Here is a 20743-nt window from a genome sequence, read left to right as displayed (position 1 = left end):
GATGGGTGCCGTGCACCCATGGGGATCATAAATGAGGTTTCAACCCGAGGAAAGCACTCCAGGTCATCATTTTCAAAATTTTGATTTCAGTTCAATTTGGATAGCCCCCCCCTCATTTTTCACCTCCTGCTTTCTCTCCCTCTTATTTCTTTTTCATCTCCGCGTGGGGGATATCCAGATCTCACTGGATCCCGGCTGCTTTCCCGTCCGGCGCTGAGCAGTCTCCATGCCCCGTTGCGATGCTGACAGCCGGGCAAGCCGCGACTAGAAAAATGTTTTGCTGGAATTTTTCTATCCGACTTGAATCCTTTCAGCTTGCAAAGCCCTCGCACTTGCCCTTCTTCGTGCTTCGGAGCCAGCGGCTTCGCTTCGGCCTCGGCGCGCGCGCGTCGGGCTGGGGTACCCGGGGCTGCCCGACCCTTCGAGGGGTTGGAAAAGAGCCCCACGCTCCCGGTGCCGTGGCCTGGAGCAGAGCTGCGCTGGGGATGTGGGGACCGAAGGACAGAGAGGAGGGGTGGAGGGATGGAGCCAAGCTGCCTGCCAGCCCCGGCTGCCCCTGCTGCCCTCCCTGCTGCTGCCTGCAGCCGGAGGGGTGAGACACCCCAAGAAACGCACGGTGCAGGCTACATCTTGCGCCGAGTGCCTCCTGGCAGCACGGTGTTGATGTGCCGTGCGAGGTACCAAACCCTTTTTTACCTACAGTTTTGGTGCTTGTTCATGCTGGGAATTTTTTCCTTGGTTTTACACCACAGGATGGAGATTGCTGGGCTTTGCACCACGCTCATGGCTCACCCCATCCCAGCTCACCCCTTCCTAGCTAACCTCGTCTCGGCTCTCCTCATCCCATCTCAGCCCATCCCAGCTCACCCCTTCCCAATTTACCTCATCCCAGCTCTCCTCATCCCAGCTCTCCTCATCCCATCCCAGCTCACTGCTTCCCTGTTTACCTCATCCCAGCTCTCCTCATCCCATCCCAGCTCACTCCTTCCTAGCTAACCTCATCCCAGCTCTTGTCATCCCAGCTCGCCCCATCCCGGCTCTTCCCCCTCGCCGAGCTGCAGCAGTTCCCTTGTTTGTGGGCAGCAGGTCCCCCTACGAAGACACCCTTCCCGGGGCAGGCAGAAGCAGCTGCCTGGGTGCTGGCAGTCACCTGGGGGACACTCTACAGCTCCAGGCAGCGTAACGTCACCTTGAAAGCACCCTAATTTGCCCAGAGAAACTGTGGCTGCCCCCTCCCTGGCAGGGCTCAAGACCAGGCTGGATGGAGCTCTGAGCACCCTGGGCTGGTGGAAGATATCCCTGCTCCTGGCAGGGGCGTTGGAACCAGATGAGCTTTAAGGTCCCTCCCAACCCAAACCATTCTGTGATTCTAATAGGGTTGCTTGGAAATATTTATTATTGGAGGTCTCCACGGGTGAGTGTGGCTGGAGGCCTCGAGCTCAGGGGTGCCCAACTCCGGGGGCACGGGTGATGAAGCCCTGCCCATCCCTGGCAGTGCTGCCGTGGCTGGGGGTTTCGCTTTGTTCCCCTGGCAAACAGCTCCGCTGGGGCTCAGCGCTTGCTTGTCGCTGATTTAGCTTGGCAGAGGCCTCGCCGAGGGAGGAGCCGCCGGTCTGGACACCTTCCCCGGCTTTTCGGGGGCCCGTCTGAGCGTGGTGCTTCGGCACCCGCTCGGCTTCAGGCGGGAGCAGTGTGACGAGGTGGCAGAGCTGGTGGGCACCGATAATGCTGACCTCAGCATTTAAACCTCGCTGCCTGTAAAGGAGAGTCGTGATGCCATCGAGTGTAGCAATACCATTAAACCACATCGGGAAGCATTGGATGGGCTTCAAGAAACTTAGAATTAATGCAAAAACATGCAAATATAATCAGTTGGATCGTGTCTCTGTCTAGGCTGGCGTCCTCTTCCCCATGCACTTCTGGGATGCATTAGGAGGAGGGTGGCCAGCGGGGCAAGGGAGGTTCTCCTCCCCCTCTACTCTGCCCTAGTGAGGCCCCATCTGCAGTGCTGTGTCCAGTTCTGGGCTCCCCAGTTCAAGAAAGATGAGGAGCTACTGGAGAGAGCCCAGCGGAGGGCTATGAGGATGAGGAGGGGACTGGAGCATCTCTCCTACGAGGAGAGACTGAGCGAGCTAGGCTTGTTCAGCCTGGAGAAGAGAAGGCTGAGAGGGGACCTCAGAAATGCTTATAAATATCTCAAGGGTGGGTGTCAGGAGGATGGGGCCAGACTCTTTCCAGTGGTGCCCAGGGACAGGACAAGGGGCAATGGGCACAAACTGAAGCAGGGGAAGTTCTAGCTGAACATGAGGAAGAACTTCTTCCCTCTGAGGGTGATGGAGCACCGGCCCAGGCTGCCCAGGGAGGTTGTGGAGCCTCCTTCTCTGGAGATATTCAAGCCCCGCCTGGACGCGGTGCTGTGCAGCCTGCTCTGGGTGACCCTGCTTCGGCAGGGGGTTGGACTGGGTGACCCGCAGAGGTCCCTTCCAACCCCCACCATTCTGTGATTCTGTGATTCTGTGATAGTGGTCCGTAGGAGATGCTTTGAAGGAATATGAACGCCGTTTGATGCTTGACGCTGTGGATGTCTCCTGCAGTGAGGTGTTCCGTGGCTCCTTGACGTCTGATGTAAAAAAAAAAAAGGATACTTTTCTGGGGGGAGGTTTGAGCCTGTGACTTCCCAGTTTTGTTTGGCATCCAGCGTATCTGGGCTCCAAGGGATTGCGCTTTGTTTTTCAGAAACTTTAATGGGTGAGAGGAAGCCGTGACTCAGCCGGCGATGAATCACTGCTGCTCCGGATTACGCGTCTCTCCGCTGGCTGGTGCCCCTCAAGCCGAGGAGCTGATTAAGCCCAGACCAGACAAGCTCCCGTCACACCAAGGGGTGTTGGCCTGAGCCCAGGCCTGGGACCAGCTGGAAACCAAATCCCTGTTTCCCATCCATCCGTCCCAAACTCCGTATTTCCCTGTGAGATCAAAGCCTTTCCCATGCCGGAAAGCCCCCCCGATAACTTCCACCTCCTCCAAGGTCCCCTCAACTCTAAATTTTATTTGTGAACCACTCCTAACTTCACACTGAAAATAGAAACTCCCTCTCCTTTCCCTCTGCTTTCATTGGACTCAGCTGATTCATTTACCAGTTTGCCCCATTACACAGCTGGGTGTTTCACTCCCGCCTTGATAGCACCCAGCTGGTACCCAAGGCCAATATATTTGGGTTTTCCTTGGCATGCTGGGATGGGAGGAGATGTGAAGTGACTGTGCATGTGTTCACATCTTTCTCTCTGGCTGCTTGCTCTGCTCTCCGGTTGCAATCTCTGTTTGCAGATGTTGGCCTGGCTTAAAGTAAGCAATGGAAAACTCTGCTCCCTGAGAAACATTCCTCTCATTTTCCCCCCGTGCTTCTGCCTTTTTCCCTCCCTCTCCCCCCTCCCGTGAAGAAAAGCGTGCAGTTCAAGCACCCAGAAATGAAGCGCGCCTGGTCATGGGCTGGATAAAAATAGCAGCCCTTGGTATTTACTTTAGCAGCAGCAACAGGCTTTCTGGCTGCAGAGGGGAGCGGGGAGGCAGGAGCGGGGTGGGATGGTGATGGTGGCCCTCGGGTGCATGGAGGACAAACACTGAGCTGGTGGCTTTGGGGCTGGCAGGCTCTGTGGCAGCTGCTTCACCCCCTCCTCTCCCTTGGTTGGTGCCTGCTGGGCTCTGTCCCCTCTGGGACGGGGGGAGCCCCGGGGATGGGTTGGGCTCAGGTGTCCCGGTCACACATTGGTGCCAACGTGCTGGTTTGGGGCTGCCCGTAAGTTTCGGGGGCTCAGTCCCACATAGTGAAAGGCTGCTTTTAAGGGGAGTTGCCCAAATCTGGTGATTTTTTTGGGGGGTGCCTCTTCTCCACCTGCCACCTGGGTGGCTTTGGGTGCTTGCTGGGGTGGGTCTGGGTCTGCTGGAGCATCCCTCCCTCGTGCTTGGGGGGGAGAAAAAGGGCTGGGTCCGGGAGAAAGGTGGGGTCTGTGGGTGCACCCTGGAGTCCCACTCGGTGCTTTGCGTTGAGCAAAGATCGGGTGCGGGGACCCGCGTGGGGAGGAGGGCGGGTGCCTGTCTCTGCTTGGGGTGTGCCACAGGGTTTGGGAGGAAAGCGGTGGGGCTCTGTGCTGGTTTCGAGCTGATGATTGTTTTGCACGGGTGAGCCTTCAGGAACTCCTTCCTGAGGAAATCCTACGGGCAGCGCCGACTGTGCGCGAGGGGGACAGGAGATGTGCCGGGGCCGGGCAAGTGCCAGCAGCCTGACGTGGTGCCTTCCCGTTAGGAATGGCTCCATGATTTTTGATGTGAAGGCAGAGAACTCATCGGTGAATGGGGATGCCCCTTCCCTTGGCATGGAAAGGGGGTCACTGGCAGCATCTTCCTGGCTGGATCTGTAGGAGGTGTGAACCGAAGGCATGGAGCACTGGCCCAGGCTGCCCAGGGAGGTTGTGGAGTCTCCTTCTCTGGAGATATTCCAGACCCGCCTGGCCGCGGTGCTGTGCAGCCTGCTCTGGGTGACCCTGCTTCGGCAGGGGGTTGGGCTGGGTGACCCACAGAGGTCCCTTCCAACCCCAACCATTCTGTGATTCTGTGAGCGAGTGATGCTCAGGCACGGCCCCGGTGTCCCCAAGCACCAGTGTGTGCCCCTGCTAGCGGGAAGCAGCGGCTCCTGCCTCTTCCCGGAGCAGACATTCCCAGGGGTTTTCTGTGTTGGATCTGGCCTGCCAAGGTTGCTTTTTAGGTAAAAAAACACAGTTATGCCAGCTGTCCCCTGCAGCGCGGTCCTTCCCTCGGCTCGGCTCTGCGATGCTGAGGAGCAATCGGTTCCTCCATGCCCGCTTCCCCCGGAGCCAGCCGAGGCAAGCGGGCAGATCCGATCCCATTTCTTTAATGATAAGCAGCTGCCATTATTATTATTTTTTTTTTAAAAATGTTTTTATTATCCCTTCCCCTTCCTAAGCTGCTTCCACAGGGGAAGATGTTCTGGGACCACATGGGGATTTTGGCTGGTGGCACTGGCCAAGGTGTGCCCTTGTGCTGCCCTTGGGGCTTCACTCCTGCCTGGGGATGGGGGAACTATTTGACCCTTGCGCTTCACAGTTCAACGTCTTCTTCCTCCTCATCTTGTTTGCTAACGGGGCTCTGTGGGGAGGATGCAGCTGGGGGCTGGGTCTCGGGCAGGGCGGCTTGGTGGGGGCTCACCCCCCCTTGGAGAGGGAACCGAGAGCAAAATGCAAATCGTGGTGGGTGAAAGGAAAAACACGCCAAAGGCCTTTCTCCTGGGGGGGTTGTTTGCTTCTTTCTGCCCCACGCGAGGGAGAGTGGGTTCCTTTTATTTGGGAGGGTGAAGTCCCCCTCAGGCAGCCTTGGGTCGCGGGTGAGGAACCGATACGAGAGGGCGAACGGGCAGATGCTGGCTGCTTTCGGCATGACTCGAGGGCAGCAGGGGCCGTGGGGCCGGGAGGGGGGCCCTGGGAGCAGGGGGACGCTGGCTGACGGTGCTGCTCCTCCTGCCCTGTCCCCTTGCTGCTCCTCAGCCAGCTGTCCATTCCCAACACCTCCTCCTGAAATTCTTAGAGGGGAGGTTTCCCACTCCGTCCCCCCCTTCTCTCACTTTTGGGGAGGATTTTTCTCATAACCATTTGCAGGGTTACTTCCTTCAACCCCCTCTTTTGTGGCGATGTCACCAAACGCAGGGGACGGCGAGGGGACAAGGGGCCGTTGTGGCGAACAGAGGCGCCTTCTGTTCCCACCAGCATCCCGGTGCGCTGCGCTCCGCCGTCCGGCAGCCCCCCTGGGGCCCGCAGAGGAGCGACCACGCCGGGGGGAGAACCTGGGTGGGAGCAAGAGGCTTAGCCACGCTTCTACATCGCGTGGGGTGGGCTATGGGGGGGGTTCACATCCCCAGCATTCCTACGGACAGCAGAAAGCAATCCAAAACACGAAGAGGGAGAGAAGTGCAGTGATGAGAAAGTCCCAAATCACAGTTAGGATCTTGCCTCAGATCTAATGTGTGTAATAAAGGGCTTTTTTGGGTGGGGGAAGTTGCTGAAACGGGTTGGAAGCAGAAAAATTGCTGCCTGTTTGTGCCATGGCTGCAGTGCAGAGAAGGGGGAATAAGCCCTGGGGGCTGCTATTCACAGCGCTCCTCATCCCAGGGAGAGGGGACAAATCAATAAAATTTAAAAGCCCTGCATTTAGATTTCATTAAAAGAGATAATTTTTCTCTTTTTTTTTTTTTTTTTTTATACTCCACATAATTAAGTTTTAGAGCTTGTAGCCACAGGAGTTGAAAATATAAAAATGGGAATGAGGGCTTTAAAAGGATGATTAGCACAACCAGGCTTACGAGGGGGAATTAAAACCTGAGAATATTAAAGATGGTGCTATAAAAATCACACCCCGCCAGGCGTAAAGCAGCTGTGAATTCACGGGACCAGCGTGCCCCTCCATCGACCGGCTCCAGCCTGGCTCCTGCAGGCATCGCGCTTCCTCCCGCCGTGCTGCTTCCTCCTGGGCGAGCATTTCCCGGGTGGGTTTTTTGGGCTGAGGTTGCGGAGTGTGTTGGAGTGTGTTGCTGGGAACCCGTTTCTCAAGCTCCGGGTTTGGGACGGGCACCCAACGCCCTTGCTGAGGACCTTTGTACGCCCTCCTGATGTTTGCTGGTGGGACAAAGTTCTCCAGCATCGCTCATGCAAGTAGGGGACTTTGGTAAGAGGGCCGTGGTGAAATCTCTCCGTACAAAGTGCGGACGCAGGGGGCTGGCGGTGCGATGCTCTGCGGCGGCTGGAAGTGCCCGAGGAGGAGCGTAGCTGCCCACGGCGTGGCCGTGCTGCGTGCGGGTCCTGCCCACACAGAGCCTGGGCTGCCGGGGCGGGCGTGCTCCTTGAAGAGGAATGTGAGGTACCACCACATGTGCAGGACCATGTCTAGAGTGTACAGAAGGCTTTGGGCTGTGCAAGGGCAGAGGGGGCCAGAGCGATGACGGTGGTGGGCACCTGCAGTGGGTGACAGGGCAGGAGCTCTGCAGGGGTCGGTGTGGTGGGGCAAAACACCTCCCTGGCTTAAGTCAAAGCTTGGAGCCATTAGGAAAGTGCTTGTGCCAGCCCTCACCCCCTTCCCATCCCACCCGAAGCATGGAGCTGGGCCATGGCGCTGATCCTGGGAGGCAGGTTATGGTCCGGAGGGATGCTGCGGCTCCACATGTGCATGCCTTCTCTGGGTACCAACCTCTGAGTGCTGCCTGCCCACCTCCAGCATCTTGTTCTTGCAATGGGAAGAACGTGGTTCCTCCAGGTGAGCTCTTTTTGGGGTGCTCTGCAGGGGACGGAGGTTCTGGGGGGCCCACTTGGCCCCAGACATGCTGAAGGCGGGGGGGGGGGATGTAGTGGAGGGCACTGCCCTTCTCTAAGGGAACTTAAATGAAACCCACCACGTTGGGTCAACTGCTTGGCCAGGCAGGGTGGGACGGGGTGACAAGCACTGGCGCAGGCAACCCTTCCTTCCCACCCCAAACCCATTTCATCCCTGAAGAAGAGAAGGCTGCGAGGGGACCTCATAAATGTTTATAAATATCTCAAGGGTGGGCGTCAGGAGGACGGGGCCAGACTCTTTTCAGTGGTGCCCAGTGACAGGACAAGGGGCAACGGGCACAAACTGAAGCAGAGGAAGTTCCAGCTGAACATGAGGAAGAACTTCTTCCCTCTGAGGGTGACGGAGCCCTGGCCCGGGCTGCCCAGGGAGGTTGAGGAGTCTCCTTCTCTGGAGATATTCAAGCCCCGCCTGGACGCGGTGCTGTGCAGCCTGCTCTGGGTGACCCTGCTTTGGCAGGGGGTTGGGCTGGGTGACCCACAGAGGTCCCTTCCAACCCCGACCATTCTGTGATTCCCTCGGCCCCTCCGTGAGCAGGGGAGAGCCCCTGGGCTTGCCTGAAGGGTCTTCCATGGCATTGACTCCCTTCAGACATGAAAAAGGCCATTAAATCCAGACAGCTGGGTCTGCCAGGCTTCAGGCTTGGCTTTTTCTGTGCTGGTGGCCGTGGCCGAGGTGGGGGATCCCCCACACTCACAACTTCCTTTTTTTTTCCCCTCTCAAATCGGCTCAAGAAAGAGAAGTTGAGAAGCTTCTGCAAAGCAAATCCTCCAGTTTTGTCTCTCAGAAAATTAAATATAGAAAATATTGGTCAGGCGGAAGAGCTTGTTTTGGGCTTTCTCATCCTGCCTGGCTGCGTGTCAAACATGAAAACTTAAGATGAGGAGGTCTAAATAAAGTCTGCATGTGAAACGAGAGCAGGCTTTCAAAATCCTCTGAAATTCATCCTTGTCCCAGAGTTTTATTGCTAAAGCAATGTTGGGGGTGGGGGTGTTTTTTTGGTTTTTTTTTGTTTTCCACTGGGAGCATGTTCTGCTGGAAACAGCCTTGCAATTCAGTTTTCAGCAGGGTTTCCGTCGTGCTGGGAACAGATTGCTGTCTAAATTGGGAAAATGGCTTTAACCGGAGACGTTGGGTTTGTTTCGCTCTGCTCCCCAGCATTTACGTCGCGGCTTTGCTTTCTCTGGCTGCAAACTGCCGAGCCGAGGGCCTCTCCAGCTCATGGGAGCAGCTAAATTTATTAACAAAGCATCTTGCACTGGGCTGAGGCCAAAGGGCAGCTCCCTGCCTTGCTGGGGTTAAAGGGCTGGCTGCACTGACCCGACTTCGCGGTCACCTTATTATTATTTATTTCAACAGGAGAACTCGGGCAGGGGGGACCTTGGGAGCCTCCAGCCCAACTTGCTGCCCAGGGCAGCCCTGGGGTCGGACAAGGTTTCTCAGGGCTTTCTCCAGCCTGGTCTTGAACACCTCCAAGGATGGAGATGGCACCACCTCTTTGGGCAGCTTGCACCAACACTGGGTTGCCCCCTAAATTTCCTCCCTCTGTATTTTTCCACCCCATTGGAGGTGCTTTGCCTCTCAGCTGCTCGATTTCTCCTGGTTTCTCGGCGTGCTTTGCAACCGAGGAGCGTGCCCTCTTGAAGCCGCTGCTGGGCTCACGGGGGTGGCTGTCTCTTCTGCGCAGCACCTTGCAGCTCAGCTGCGCACCACCCAGTGAAAAATCAAGACGCTGTGGCTAGCTGCTTCAGATGCAAAATTGTCTGAGCTCTGGTGGGGCAGGGCATGCCCTTGCAGGAGGGTGAGCATCTGCAAGACCCCGCTAACGAGCTCCTGCTCCCATGGGATAAACAAGGATTAGGGACAGGAGATGCACGTCCCCGCTTGGCATGAGGTTAGGGCTGCGATGGTGCCGGACTGAGATGCACCAGGATCCCGTTCCCTTCCCACTCCCGGACAGGCACACGGCTCACTCCTTCGGTATCTTTTATTAATGTATAGAAAAATGCATTAAAAAAAGGAACTATACATAGCCTAAGAGCGGTCAGGACTAAAAATACTAGTTAACAATGGTTAACAAGCGTCGATCCCATTCTCTGAGCTACGTTTTCATTACAGGGTGGGGAGGGTTGTTTAATATATTATTTATTTATATTATTTATTTATGCATTTATTTGCTTTTATCTTCCCCCTCATTTGGTTGCATTGGTTTCTGTTTGAGTTCATCAGAACCCATCCGAGGGATTTCGTTGCCTCTGTTCTTTCTTCCTATTTATGGTTTTTAATTTGTTCAAAGTAATAAACACAATTCCAGGGTAACACCTGTACGCAGGGGGCTGCTTGTTTGTTTGTTGATGTCTTCGTGTCGCATCCTTCTGAGAAACCACTGGCACCTGGAGAGCTGCAGGTTGGGTACCAAGGTGGCTGTGGGCATCAACATCTCCCCAGGGAAGAGCCTTTCCCTCCATCTTACCCCAAACCTCTCCTCTGGAAGGGGCAAGGAGCTGCCACCACCATCTGGGCACCATCAGGTTTAGGGAAGGCAGAAGGTGACCCTGGAGGGTACCAGTGGTCCCCAAGAGGCTTGGCTGGGTTTGATGGCCATCCCGGGCTGCCTGGTTGGCAGAAACAGGGATGGGCTTCTTGTGTGGCCCCAGGACAGAGCCCTTTGTTAGTTGGTGTAAGCATGAATTAAAGTTTTCTTTTTTTTGGGTGAGAGCTCTTTGCTGGCGGTGTCTGTAAGGTCAAGCCATGTGGGTGTTGCTGGCGGCTATAGGGCAGGAGGTGCGTGGCCACCCCGGGTGCAATGGTGGGGACACAGCAGGGCTGCTCTTCATCTGGATGAAGGGCACGTGCTGGCATGGAGGCGATGCGCTGGCTCCTGCTAGATTTCGCCAGGTCACTCCAAGCCTGTTGCTGGCCCAGGGCCACCTCAGTGTGGAGACACCGCTGCCCGAGCCCTCCCCGGCTGCAGAGGTGGGGACGGAGGTGGTGTGAGCTGTACTTTCAGCACCCTGATGCTTCACCTGGCGTAAGCATCACTTTGGGAAGGAGGTAAGAGGTTGGGGAAAGAGTGCGTTTAGTACCTGGCTTGAGATGCACACGGTAAAGCGATGCAAAGATAAGGAGTAGGAGCAAAGGCTTCTCCCCAGCCTTTGTGTAGACACTCATCCAGCATCCTTCTGCCAAAACCCAGCTACCTTTGGGGAGGACCTGGCCTCTTTCCTTCCCCAGACTATTCCTTTATAAATGCTGTCTTAAGGATCACTTTACCAAAAGCAGCTTTTTCATTTCAAGCCCCCCCTTTTTCTTTTTCTTTGGTTACGTTTTGATGCAGCGCGTGGTGGGAAGGTAGGCTTGGAGGTCTGGCAGGAATGGAAACAGGGAAAACAAAATTGGGTGAGAGATGAGAAAGTCCCTCGGTGTTTCCTTCCAGGATTTTAGGGTTAGAAATAAGAGGTGGCTTTGAAAGGCTGCAGGGGTCCCGGGCACATGTGGTGCTCTGCTGGGTGAAGGACCTAACGCGCTTCTCTCTGCTTGATGTCATGGGAGCTGGCACCTCACAGCGGATGGCGTGGTTTGGGTACAGCTTCAAGTTCACCTGGGGGTCTGGGGCCAGCCTAGGCCAGAAGAGTTGTATGGCAGAGAAGCCACCAGAGCCCAGTGATGGTTCACATGCTGGAGCCAAGGACTCTCGAGATGAGCTCTGTGCAGGATCCGGGCTGGGTTTCTGGGAATTTCAGGCCTGTTGCTGAGACTGCATTCCGTCTCAACGCTATGCTGATGGGGGACAGGGCCAAACCTGCTCTGGCTGGAGAATGCGTTCAGAAATAGGGCTTCCTCAACCAGTGATAGAGGGTAAAGAGAGGCTCAATCACCTGGCTGTTCTGTAGCATCAATGTTGAGCACAAATTTGCTTGAAACCGCTGGCAGGAGCTTTGTTGAAAAAAAAATAATCAGGCAATGGTGAAAAATATATTTCTGGAAAACTGCATTTGTATATGGACAATGTGAACAAGGGACAATGGTCAAATGACCAGCTCGTAGTTGCTGATTGTTTGCCTAGGCTTGGGTTAGGTTATCAACAGGAGAATGCTATGACGTGTAAAAGTCTGTCTTTTAAAAGATTTTAGCAACTGCTTTTCACCAAGGTAATGGAAAGGCAACACCCCAGTACCATGTGTGAGATCAGAGACTGGCGCTGGTATACAATGACACCGGAAGGTCGGATATTATCTCCAAGGGCGTCCTTCAGACTCTACGATGGAGTTGTCAACTGAGCCCTCTCATCCCAGTTACAGGTCTTGTAAAAGGGATGACAGATATGAGCAGGGAGGGAGAGATATACGTCAGTAAATCTATTTAGAGAATAATCAGCCTTTTTTGAGCATCTTCTTTTCAACCGTCTGGGAAAGCTTGGCATGTTTTGATTTTGTGTTTGACTTCTGCTTTTGAAATGAGAGGCTGCTTGCCTTCCACTTGATTGCGAATGATGATCTCGTGTGTTTTCACTGACGTCTCTTCCTCTCACCTGGGTAGATAAGCAAATAGCACCATCCGAGATAGGCGAAGAATGCCATCTACTGCCAATCTCTGCTCCCAGTTATAACCACTGCACTATAGCGCTTTTGTTAGGACACTTCTTGCCTATAAACTCTTGGTGATGCTGGGAAATATATTACTCTGCAGGTATACTAGGAGGTTTCTTAGGTTTTAATCAGTTCTATCTGTTGCTTCTTGTTGGCTTTTGGGACCTAAAACAGGGCAAGTTGCTTGGGAGGTGTGACATGCTGCCATTTGTGACATTGGCCATGTCCTGCAAGAGATCCTGTCATCTGCAGCCTCTCTGACTGACGTGTTCCTCATCTGGTTGACTTCTTGCCTGATATGATGCTGATGGGAAGTAAGAAGAGATGCCTCATTTACACATGAGATGTTGCTGAGCTACAGCATCCTTCCTCCAGGTCAGACTGCAGCTTGTAAGACAACCACTTGCAGGGCTGGACCCTGTATCTAATCCTGGCCTTGGGGTTAGCTGTGATTTCGTGTGCCAGTACGTGCCATGGACAAGGAGGCTGCATTTCCCACTTAATGCCCTTCTTCAGCTCTGCAGCCATGGTGAGTAATGTCAGAAAATCCAGGAGCATGACCATGAAAGAGACACTAGCCTGAATTATAAGCTACTGCAAAGATGCCTTTATGTTGCCATCTGGAAGATGTTTCTTGAGACAGAGCAGTTTCGGTGCGATAAAATCAAAAAGCAGTGTTTAGCATTTGTAACGTTCCCTTGGCTGCGAACCCAGCGATGAGCTGCATTGTCCTCAGCTGTGGAGATGAGTCCCTTCTCTGCGACCAGGCCAGTGACAATGCCCAGCATTGATCAGATCCCTCAGCAGAGGAGTGACTCCAACGTTGTGGTTGTTCAGGCTACGTGGATGTGGTGTCAATGACAACAGAGCACAGCCAGAGCTATCCAAAGCGTCCATCTTTCCTGAGACAGGAGAAGTTAAGGACGGGAAGAGCAAACTCATCTATTCTTCCAAAGGTCTTGAAGTGCTCCAAAATCTGAATGGACTAAGCCTTCCTTCCAGGAGGGGAAACAGCTGATTTCCTGTTAGAGAGAGAGTGATACCAAGGCACTGAGATTTGTGTTCCTCTTGTGATGGTGGCAAAGAGGGACGGTGTAGGAGAAGGAAGGGAATGAGCATTTCTCAGCTTACGCTTTTCTCCCTTGGCTGCGTCGTCTTCCTTCCCTGTGGGCGTGGAGGTCCCTGAACAAGAGCACCTGGGCTGTGCTAGCTGCCGGCTTCAGACTCGGCTGTGGTTCTGTGATAGCTCTTTTGGTTGCTGCTCTGTCTCTGAGACTCTTTGGTTTGGGACCAGTGACCTCAGTGAGAGACAGTGTGATGGAATGTAGAAATAGCAGAGGAAACGGGCCCTAGACTTCAAGACCACAAGTAGTGGTTTTTCTCCCAAGTCCTCTAATTTGACTCCTTTCTTCTCCATCAAGCTCAGCATAACCCAGGAAGATGTTGTGCACCTGGAGTGGGATGAGTTCAGCTTGGGAGAGTGGATGATGCAGGTTGGGGCTGGTGGAGCAGCTCTTGTTCCCCTGCACCCCATGTACAGGAGGATGACTTTGGCTGTGGTGGGGTCAACACGTGAGCTGTGGGCTCTCTAGAGTTTGCTTGCATATGCAGAGATTCGCCAAGCCCTCCTGGTGTGGTCTGTGAAAAATGAGGATGGGATGAGCCTTGTGTTTGCTCATTCTTGCTTTGTCTCCATGCATCCAGTGCCTGTGCGCAGGGAAGGGATGACCAGGCCAGAAGGAGAGATGCCTGCTGGAAGAATTGGTGTCTACAGGATGGCTGGGCACCTCCCTGCCAGGAGGGGACAGGGAAGCAGGGAGAGGATGGGTGTCCCTGGCTGTGACTGGGGTGGAAATGGCCGCACCAAGGTCCCTGTGGGGAAGGTTTCTGCCACGAGCCCCGTGACAAATATTTCTAGCAGGGTTTGCTGGGAATTTCTATGTCTTTTAAAAAAATATCAAAAAATCTGTCTCTTTCTCTCTCTTTCTTCTCATGTTAAGGGCCAGAGTATTGGGGTAGGGAGACTGGAAATTTGGTATTTCTCTGGGACAGATGCAAAGCAATGAGATCGTTCCTTCATCACGGCCTTTGCTTGTGCCGTGGTTCCCTCCAGCACTTGTGAGGGGCAGGTTGCTATCTCAGATGAGTAGTAATATTTTTTTCCCCTTTTCATATTATAAAATACAAACAAATGACAGAAAAGGTCAGGTGGTGGGAGGTGGGAGGGGGTTCGGCTGGCTCAGAGCTGTAGGGACCGTCGCTTCCTCCCAGAGATGTTACGGTGGTTGTAAGGTCGCATCTTCATTTCCACAAAGGGGATGGAGAACTCGTGGCCTTTCCAGTGGTACCAGTTAATCCCCTGGCAGGAGGGAGAGAAAGGCACAGAGTAAAGAAAGACCCTAATAAAGAAACTAGAGCAGGAGAGGAAGGAAACAGGGTTGATGACCATAGAGAAGCCAGAAGGAAGGTCCTGCTACAGTGGGAGCAAGAAGCTCTTCTGCTCTGGCTTGATGTCTTTTTCTCCACTGCTCAGATTTCATGTAAGTATTTTTTTTTTTTTAATGTAACTCATCAAGGAGCCATGGTAAATGTCCCTGGCAGCAAGCATAAGGCACAAAGCACCAGCCCAAATGGCCTGAAGGTGGTTCCCTTTGCTCCAGCTGATGTGGGGTCACCTCAGTGGTGCTCCTGACCCTGGTGCACCGACTACGCAGCCCCGGCCAAAGCCTGGGCTTGCTGTTGTGCTTGGTTGCACCCCTAGAAGAAATGCTGAAGGCTTTCAGCCCAGCTCTGCCCTTACCTGACTGTGTCGGGACTCTCCGTACTTGCCGTTGAGATTAGTGCGGTGGCAGTTCTTATACCACCAGGCCCCTTTGTAGGACATGGCACAGTTGGTCACGGCGACGTCGTTGTCCCTGTCCTTGGTGGAGAAGGGGCGGCCCTGGTGATAGCTGAGGGAGTCCCCTGTGGAAAGAAGTGCCATTAGAGGTGATGGAGCCTGAGTCAGCTGGTCTCTTCACAAGGAAATTAGGACATTCTGGTAAATGTGGTTGCCTGTTGATCAACAGCTCAAGCAGCTCAAAGTCTGGGAATAATATTAACTGGAATTGCTCACAATTGGTTCATCTGAGGTCCTCTGCCGTCTGTTTAAGATCAGTACAGACCACAGCAAACCTTAGAGGCTGCTTGGGTTTCATGGGTAAAATGTTGTACTGGGTTTGGATCTGAATTTCAGTGTTTCAGAAATTAGTTAAATCCTAGATTTGGGCATCTCTGATCTCCTGAAGCCTGGATCTGCTATGTAACTTCAGGATACTTTCATTCTCCTTCCCTCCTGTTAGCTAAAGGGCACTTTTCCTCCGAAGGAGACAAAGCTTTTGCCTCTTGAACCAAGATGCTTGGCCTTCTTTTCTCTCTGTGGATAAGGGGAAGAACATTTTGGAAGGTGTGCGATGTCTTATTCTACCAAAACCACCAACCTCATCTCCCCTCCTGACTAAGGAACAAAGAGCTGCTTTTGGGTGAAAGAAGAGCCACAGTGAAATACGGTCATTATGACAATTGAGTGATGTACTTCTAGGAGACATTCTTAATATGCTTCTTGGTAGTCCCTGAGAAAATACAAAGTGGACCCTTGCTAGCTGTGTGCAGTCCAGCCCCTGAGAGGCTTGCTAGAAAACCTCTCAGCAATGAACGTTTGGCGAGTCTTGGCTCTCTGTGCTCAAGGTGGAGCAGAAGCTCCTTGGCTGGATGGCTAGAAGAAGAGCTTGTGTAGGGGAAGGGAGGGAATCGTGTCTGCAGCACTGTTACTGGCGTTTCTGGCAACAGGTTAGGTGCCTCATGCCCTGGGTCTTAAGGTCAGAGCAAGTGCTGTGTTGGACGCAACCAAGATCCCTGTCTCTTCCAGTGGCAACTACCAGATATTGTATGGGAAAATTCCTGCATCTTAGATGGGGTGTGGGGTTCCTCGCTAAGTGCAGGGCAGTGAAGTTTTGTCTGTGTCATGCAGGCTTGCCCTGGGCATGCCTATCCCAGCTAAGGTGGCTGCAGCTCTACCCTTGTCCACCTTCTTGGGGAAGAGACCTGCACGCCCTTCCACCATCATCCTTCACCCACTGTGTTCTGGTGGGCAAAACCTAGCACTGCTTCATGGACCAAGAAAGCAGGTGTGACAGTGTCCTTGCAAAACCAGCCAGCGTTTGACCTCTGCATGAGGAAATGCTACAGAGGATTTCAGATTTTTCCATTGCTGTGGAAGGGTGATAAATACACCCTCCAGCATGGCATCAATAGCGAGCTGTGGTGGTTGTCAAGTGGGATGACACCTCTGATGATCGACCTGGTTATCTGAACAGCAATGCCTCTGATGTTAAATATCTAATCCCTAATGGAATATTCCCCATGTCCTTAGCAGGATTTGTCAGCCTGGTGTACATGGTGGACTGCAGGAAGGCAGAAAGGGCTGTGGGTTTGTGTCTTGCTGCTCCAGACAGGTAAGAGGTGATGCTGGTATTTCCTGTGCAGTTTCAGACCCACCAGTCCCGGGATTTCCCTGCTACTGGCTAGCACTGAGGTTGTACCTGAAGTGCCGTTGTAGTCCCCGATTCGCAACTTGTACAGGCTCCGAGAGTCGCCGATGGAGAACTTGTCGTAGTAGGCATACGCTGCTTCCTGGCCGTCCCTCATGTCTATTCGCAACTCGTAGCGCCCCTGGGATGTGATCTTATGGATGTTGTCCAAGCCTGGTGAGACAAACAATGAGACACCCGGTGAGACCCAGTGCCTGGATCTGCACCACGAGCAAACAGAAAAAGCTCTAAGCAAAGAAAATAGCTGTGGGAAATGAGAGTGAGGAAAGTAACAACAGAGCAACAGCACTTCTGGTTAAGTCTTTGTCTCTCTTGGCGCTGGTGGGGTCTGAGCTCTCTGTTCCCACTCAAGTTTCACTTCCCTGTGGCTACGAGAGGTGGGGTCTGGGCCTGGTTCAGCTTTCTACATGCTGCTGAAGCTGGGGGGCATTCAGCTGTGGGTCCCTGGTGCTTCTCATGTTGCTGTTAAGCTCCTGTATAAACCAGAGCATGTTTATGCTGCAGGGCTAGCCTTGGCTCATGTTCATTTTTTTGGGGGGGAAGGGGGGGCACACTCCATTTCAGAGCTGTGCTGAGTCACCCTTTTTCTGGGCAATGAGCTTGCTTGCCAAGGCCAGGTGAGGTCCATGAGCCGCAGAAGCCACCAATGCAACCTGTAGTCATCCAAAGGAGGATGATGGGTTTTGGTCTGTGAAGACCTCCAGAGTACCCCCTTCTCTCCTAGGAGGAGCAAATGAGGGAGCTGCAGGCCTTCACCCATGTGCTTTTATGCGATGTGGCCATGAGTGACTTTCTAATGTGAAGGGCAGGGAATGAACGGAGGGAAAACTGTCCAGAGGAGAGTGTAGAGGAGTGGGCTGAAAGGCAAGGAGCCAACAGCTGGCACGGGTGAGCAGCACGTTGCACAGGGAGCTCGGGTCTGATGCATCCATGAAAGATGACTGGTGCAGGTCTTACCCAGCCAAAACTCATCCTCCAAGTTTCCGAAGCCAACCCGGTAATCTGCCCATTTCCGGAAGAAATCGGTCAGCCCGTTCTGACGCCTCTGGAACACCTGAGGTGGGGGAAAACCGGGATGAAAATTGGCATGAAGAAGAAGATGGACAGCCTTGCTGGGCTTTGGGCCATGTGAACTAAAGACAATACTTTGTTTTTCCATTGTGCCTTTCAGGGGAGAAAATTGCAATATCCATCTGGTTAGTGCTAGTTGCAGCCATGTAAGTAACTCATGTGCAGGTGGACGAACTGAAGAGATGTTAGGTGGCATCCAAGGCAAATCAATATCATAAAAGGCAGGAATCAGCCTTCAAGCTTTCTCCTCTACCCAGCATGTGATGCCTCTGGTTTTATAGCACGCGATCTTGCTTTTGGCTGGCTCTTTCTGTGGTATCCAAGGGGATGCCCTGAGGCAGAGTGAGATGAAAGGAAATTTCCTGGCTAAAACAACATCCATGCTAGAAATCAGCATTTGAGGAAGCCCATTTTTTTTTGTTTCGACTCTACATCTAGTGGAGTTTTGCGTAATACATGTAAGTAAGCGTTTGACACGAATATAATCAAAGCACCAGATCATTATTTACTTAAGCTGTCAGTCCATCTATGTCAAGACAAGCAATGTTTCTGCAATTCAAAAGCCAAGCAGGCATTTGCCTCTCAAATGCTCCTGTACAGACGCAATCGGGGTGATGCCCGACACCCTCCTACTGCAGGCAGCATGAAAGCTATTGACCATTAATTTCATTTCTAGAGCAATAAATCAGCTTCGCTCTCGGATTTCGCTCTCCAGAAGCACTGAAAACATGTCAAATAAATCAAAGGGCACTTCTCCAAGTGTAACTATTATTACTGGAGCGTGGGCCATTCCCCATGGCGTGGGAAATGAAGCGTGCGATATTCAGCCTGCTGTCGCTCCCGCGCAGCGTGGTGCTTGGCTGTGCTGGTAGAATAAGGCTCGGTTACTTTGCCACGGGGACAACGCATAGGACAACCACATGGCTACTCACAATCCAGCCGCCTCCATCGGTGGTCATGTCGCAGTAGACCTGCACCCGCTGGCTGAGGTCCCCGTTGATGGAGATGGTGTAGATGCCGCTCAGCGTGTCTCCATTCATCAGGTGCTGGGCGCAGTCCTGAGGGTTAGCAAAGACACGGCCGCCTATGAAATTAAACAGAGCAAAATTTAAGCAGAGGGACACCCTTTCCACGTGCCTCGGGCCCCACTGGTTATGATCCAGGAGAAGTCTAGCTTGGCTTCTATGTCCCAAGTTATTCTGCAGGGCAGTGGGACTTTACATCTGTCAACAACATCAGAGGATTTAATGGAAAAAAATGTGTGCCTATATTAATTAATCTCCTATATGTCCTAGATTGGAAAGGTGCATGGTAACATCACTATGAATGATGAGGACTATCACTTCTTGGGCCATCTTTCTGGACCATGTCTGAAACCCTGGGGTTTAAGCTGTTACCAGTGTATTTAGACAGCTGTGAAAATACCAAAACCTGTTCTCCTCTCAGGATTGCCAGCTCCAAACAGGTTTTATGACTTGACTGATTCCAGAGAGATTCTTCTGATCCATGCCCTTGGAAATGATGGTGGACTTACGCCGGCTGATTGTCACTTGCAAATGAGCAGGAATTAGGCCATGCAAGGTGCTAGAGATGGGCAGCATGGGCTGTGTGGTTGTGCTTCAGGTGTCCTCTAATGAAGAAACATCTCATTTGGGGAATCAGAGTTTAGGAGAGTCTTAACTATGAGATGTTAGAAGTATTGGGATAATCTCAATCTCTGGATCATCTCAGTCTCTGTGTTATTTTTTTTTCTCATTTAATGCAAAAGGAATTACATCTTTCTCTTCACTGTTGGCACATGCAGATGATGTGGTAAATGAATGCAGCAACATTGATGTGGCTTTCGAGGGCTTGTCAGTTACGCATTGAGGGGATGTGAAGGACATGGTGTGCATCCATCACAGCTGCGTGATACCCCGTAGTACCAGGGCACAGAAGGACAATTGTCTGTAATTTCCCATTTGGGTGTATTGCCCTCCCAGCCCTGCGACCTGAAGACTCAGAGGTCGTCGCTTTGTCCAAATGTTGAATATCCCCTATTTTTTCCCATCTCTGTGATCTGTAGCACAAGGTCTGGTGAGACAGTGTTTGCATTTTATAGTATCCAACAATGAAAACTGCTTCAAAGACAACCACTTCAGGCTCCCCTGAGCTCTGCAGAGATTACTTCTTTCTTAATTTATATTCATATCTTTAAGAGCCAAGGAGACCTTGAAAGATGTTTCAAACCACTATAAATTATAAATACTGTATCTGTTTCTTCCGTTTGTCCCATCTGTATACAATTCCCCAAGAACCTTATGCAAACATGAAACAAAGAGGCTGAGCTATTAATATGTCAGAGGGAACAGAAGAACCCCGGGATGTGTACTGTGAGCAGAAGGAAGCAAAACAATTTAAATTCAGCTTTTTTTTTTTTGTCTTTTTTTTTTTTTTTTGTCTCCTTAAAGAGAAGTTCTCTGCAAAGTGCCTTGATACGCTGACTGAGTGAACAGAATCCCAAACCCCGATTCTTCACTGAGGGGTTCCGCCCAGGGATTGCATTGCCTCAATGTTTGTTCCTGGCTGCTTCTGCCTCATCGATACATAGGGTAAGTGGGGAGAAACTGGTTTCTTGCTGATGCCTATCTTCATCCTAAAAGCAGATTAAACCTGTGTTCAGATGCTGCATCAGATGGCCATGGTGTCTCTAACACTGACACGTGTTGAATGGAAGCGGTGCTCTCCTTGCCCGATGTGAGTGGGTTTCTGCTGCTTTATCCCAGCGGAGAAGCTGTCCCCATGCAGCTTCGTCCCTGACACCCAAACAGCCCGTAAGATTACGCATTTTTCCATCACCTGCCTGAATTGCACTGGCTTTACGTGTCCGTGTAAGAGGTGAGAAGAACAGGAATGCCTGGTCTGTAGATGCATTAGAGAAGAGTGTTTTTCATTTTTTGCTGACATAAACAGTTTCTATTATCTTTTAAAAGCAGGTGGAGGGATCTTTACATGTAACCGTGATGGGGAAGTGTATCCACAGCTGATTCAGAAAACTCCCCTAATTGAACTGGCAGCGTGGATGGGAGGAATTTTGGTGCACATCATCTTCAATCTTCTTAGTGC

At 52.4% G+C, this 20743-nt stretch overlaps 1 protein-coding gene and 1 long non-coding RNA gene across 3 annotated transcripts in view; one reads left to right on the top strand and one right to left on the bottom strand.

Annotated features, from left to right (window-relative positions):
• Positions 1-6864: 6864 nt before the first annotated feature.
• LOC142361590 (uncharacterized) lies at positions 6865-20700 on the top strand. Its single transcript, XR_012764218.1, has 3 exons — positions 6865-7314; positions 20089-20229; positions 20611-20700. It is a non-coding gene; the product is annotated as an uncharacterized LOC142361590 (long non-coding RNA).
• TNR (tenascin R) overlaps positions 9368-20743 on the bottom strand; it is a 78195-nt gene continuing 66819 nt past the window's right edge. For both annotated transcript variants that reach the window (XM_075422620.1, XM_075422621.1), the window contains exons 18-22: positions 18571-18722; positions 17525-17621; positions 16559-16720; positions 14779-14942; positions 9368-14337 (exon numbers count right to left, since the gene is read on the bottom strand). In XM_075422620.1, coding sequence (XP_075278735.1) covers positions 14218-14337; positions 14779-14942; positions 16559-16720; positions 17525-17621; positions 18571-18722 — 695 coding nt within the window. In that variant the 3' untranslated portion in view covers positions 9368-14217. The remainder of the gene's footprint in view (positions 14338-14778; positions 14943-16558; positions 16721-17524; positions 17622-18570; positions 18723-20743) is intronic.

Source organism: Opisthocomus hoazin, chromosome 6, assembly GCF_030867145.1.
Source record: "Opisthocomus hoazin isolate bOpiHoa1 chromosome 6, bOpiHoa1.hap1, whole genome shotgun sequence".
Classification (NCBI taxonomy): domain Eukaryota; kingdom Metazoa; phylum Chordata; class Aves; order Opisthocomiformes; family Opisthocomidae; genus Opisthocomus; species Opisthocomus hoazin.
The sequence above is the reverse complement of the archived record's forward strand: the minus strand, read 5'-3'. Positions and strand labels throughout refer to the sequence as shown.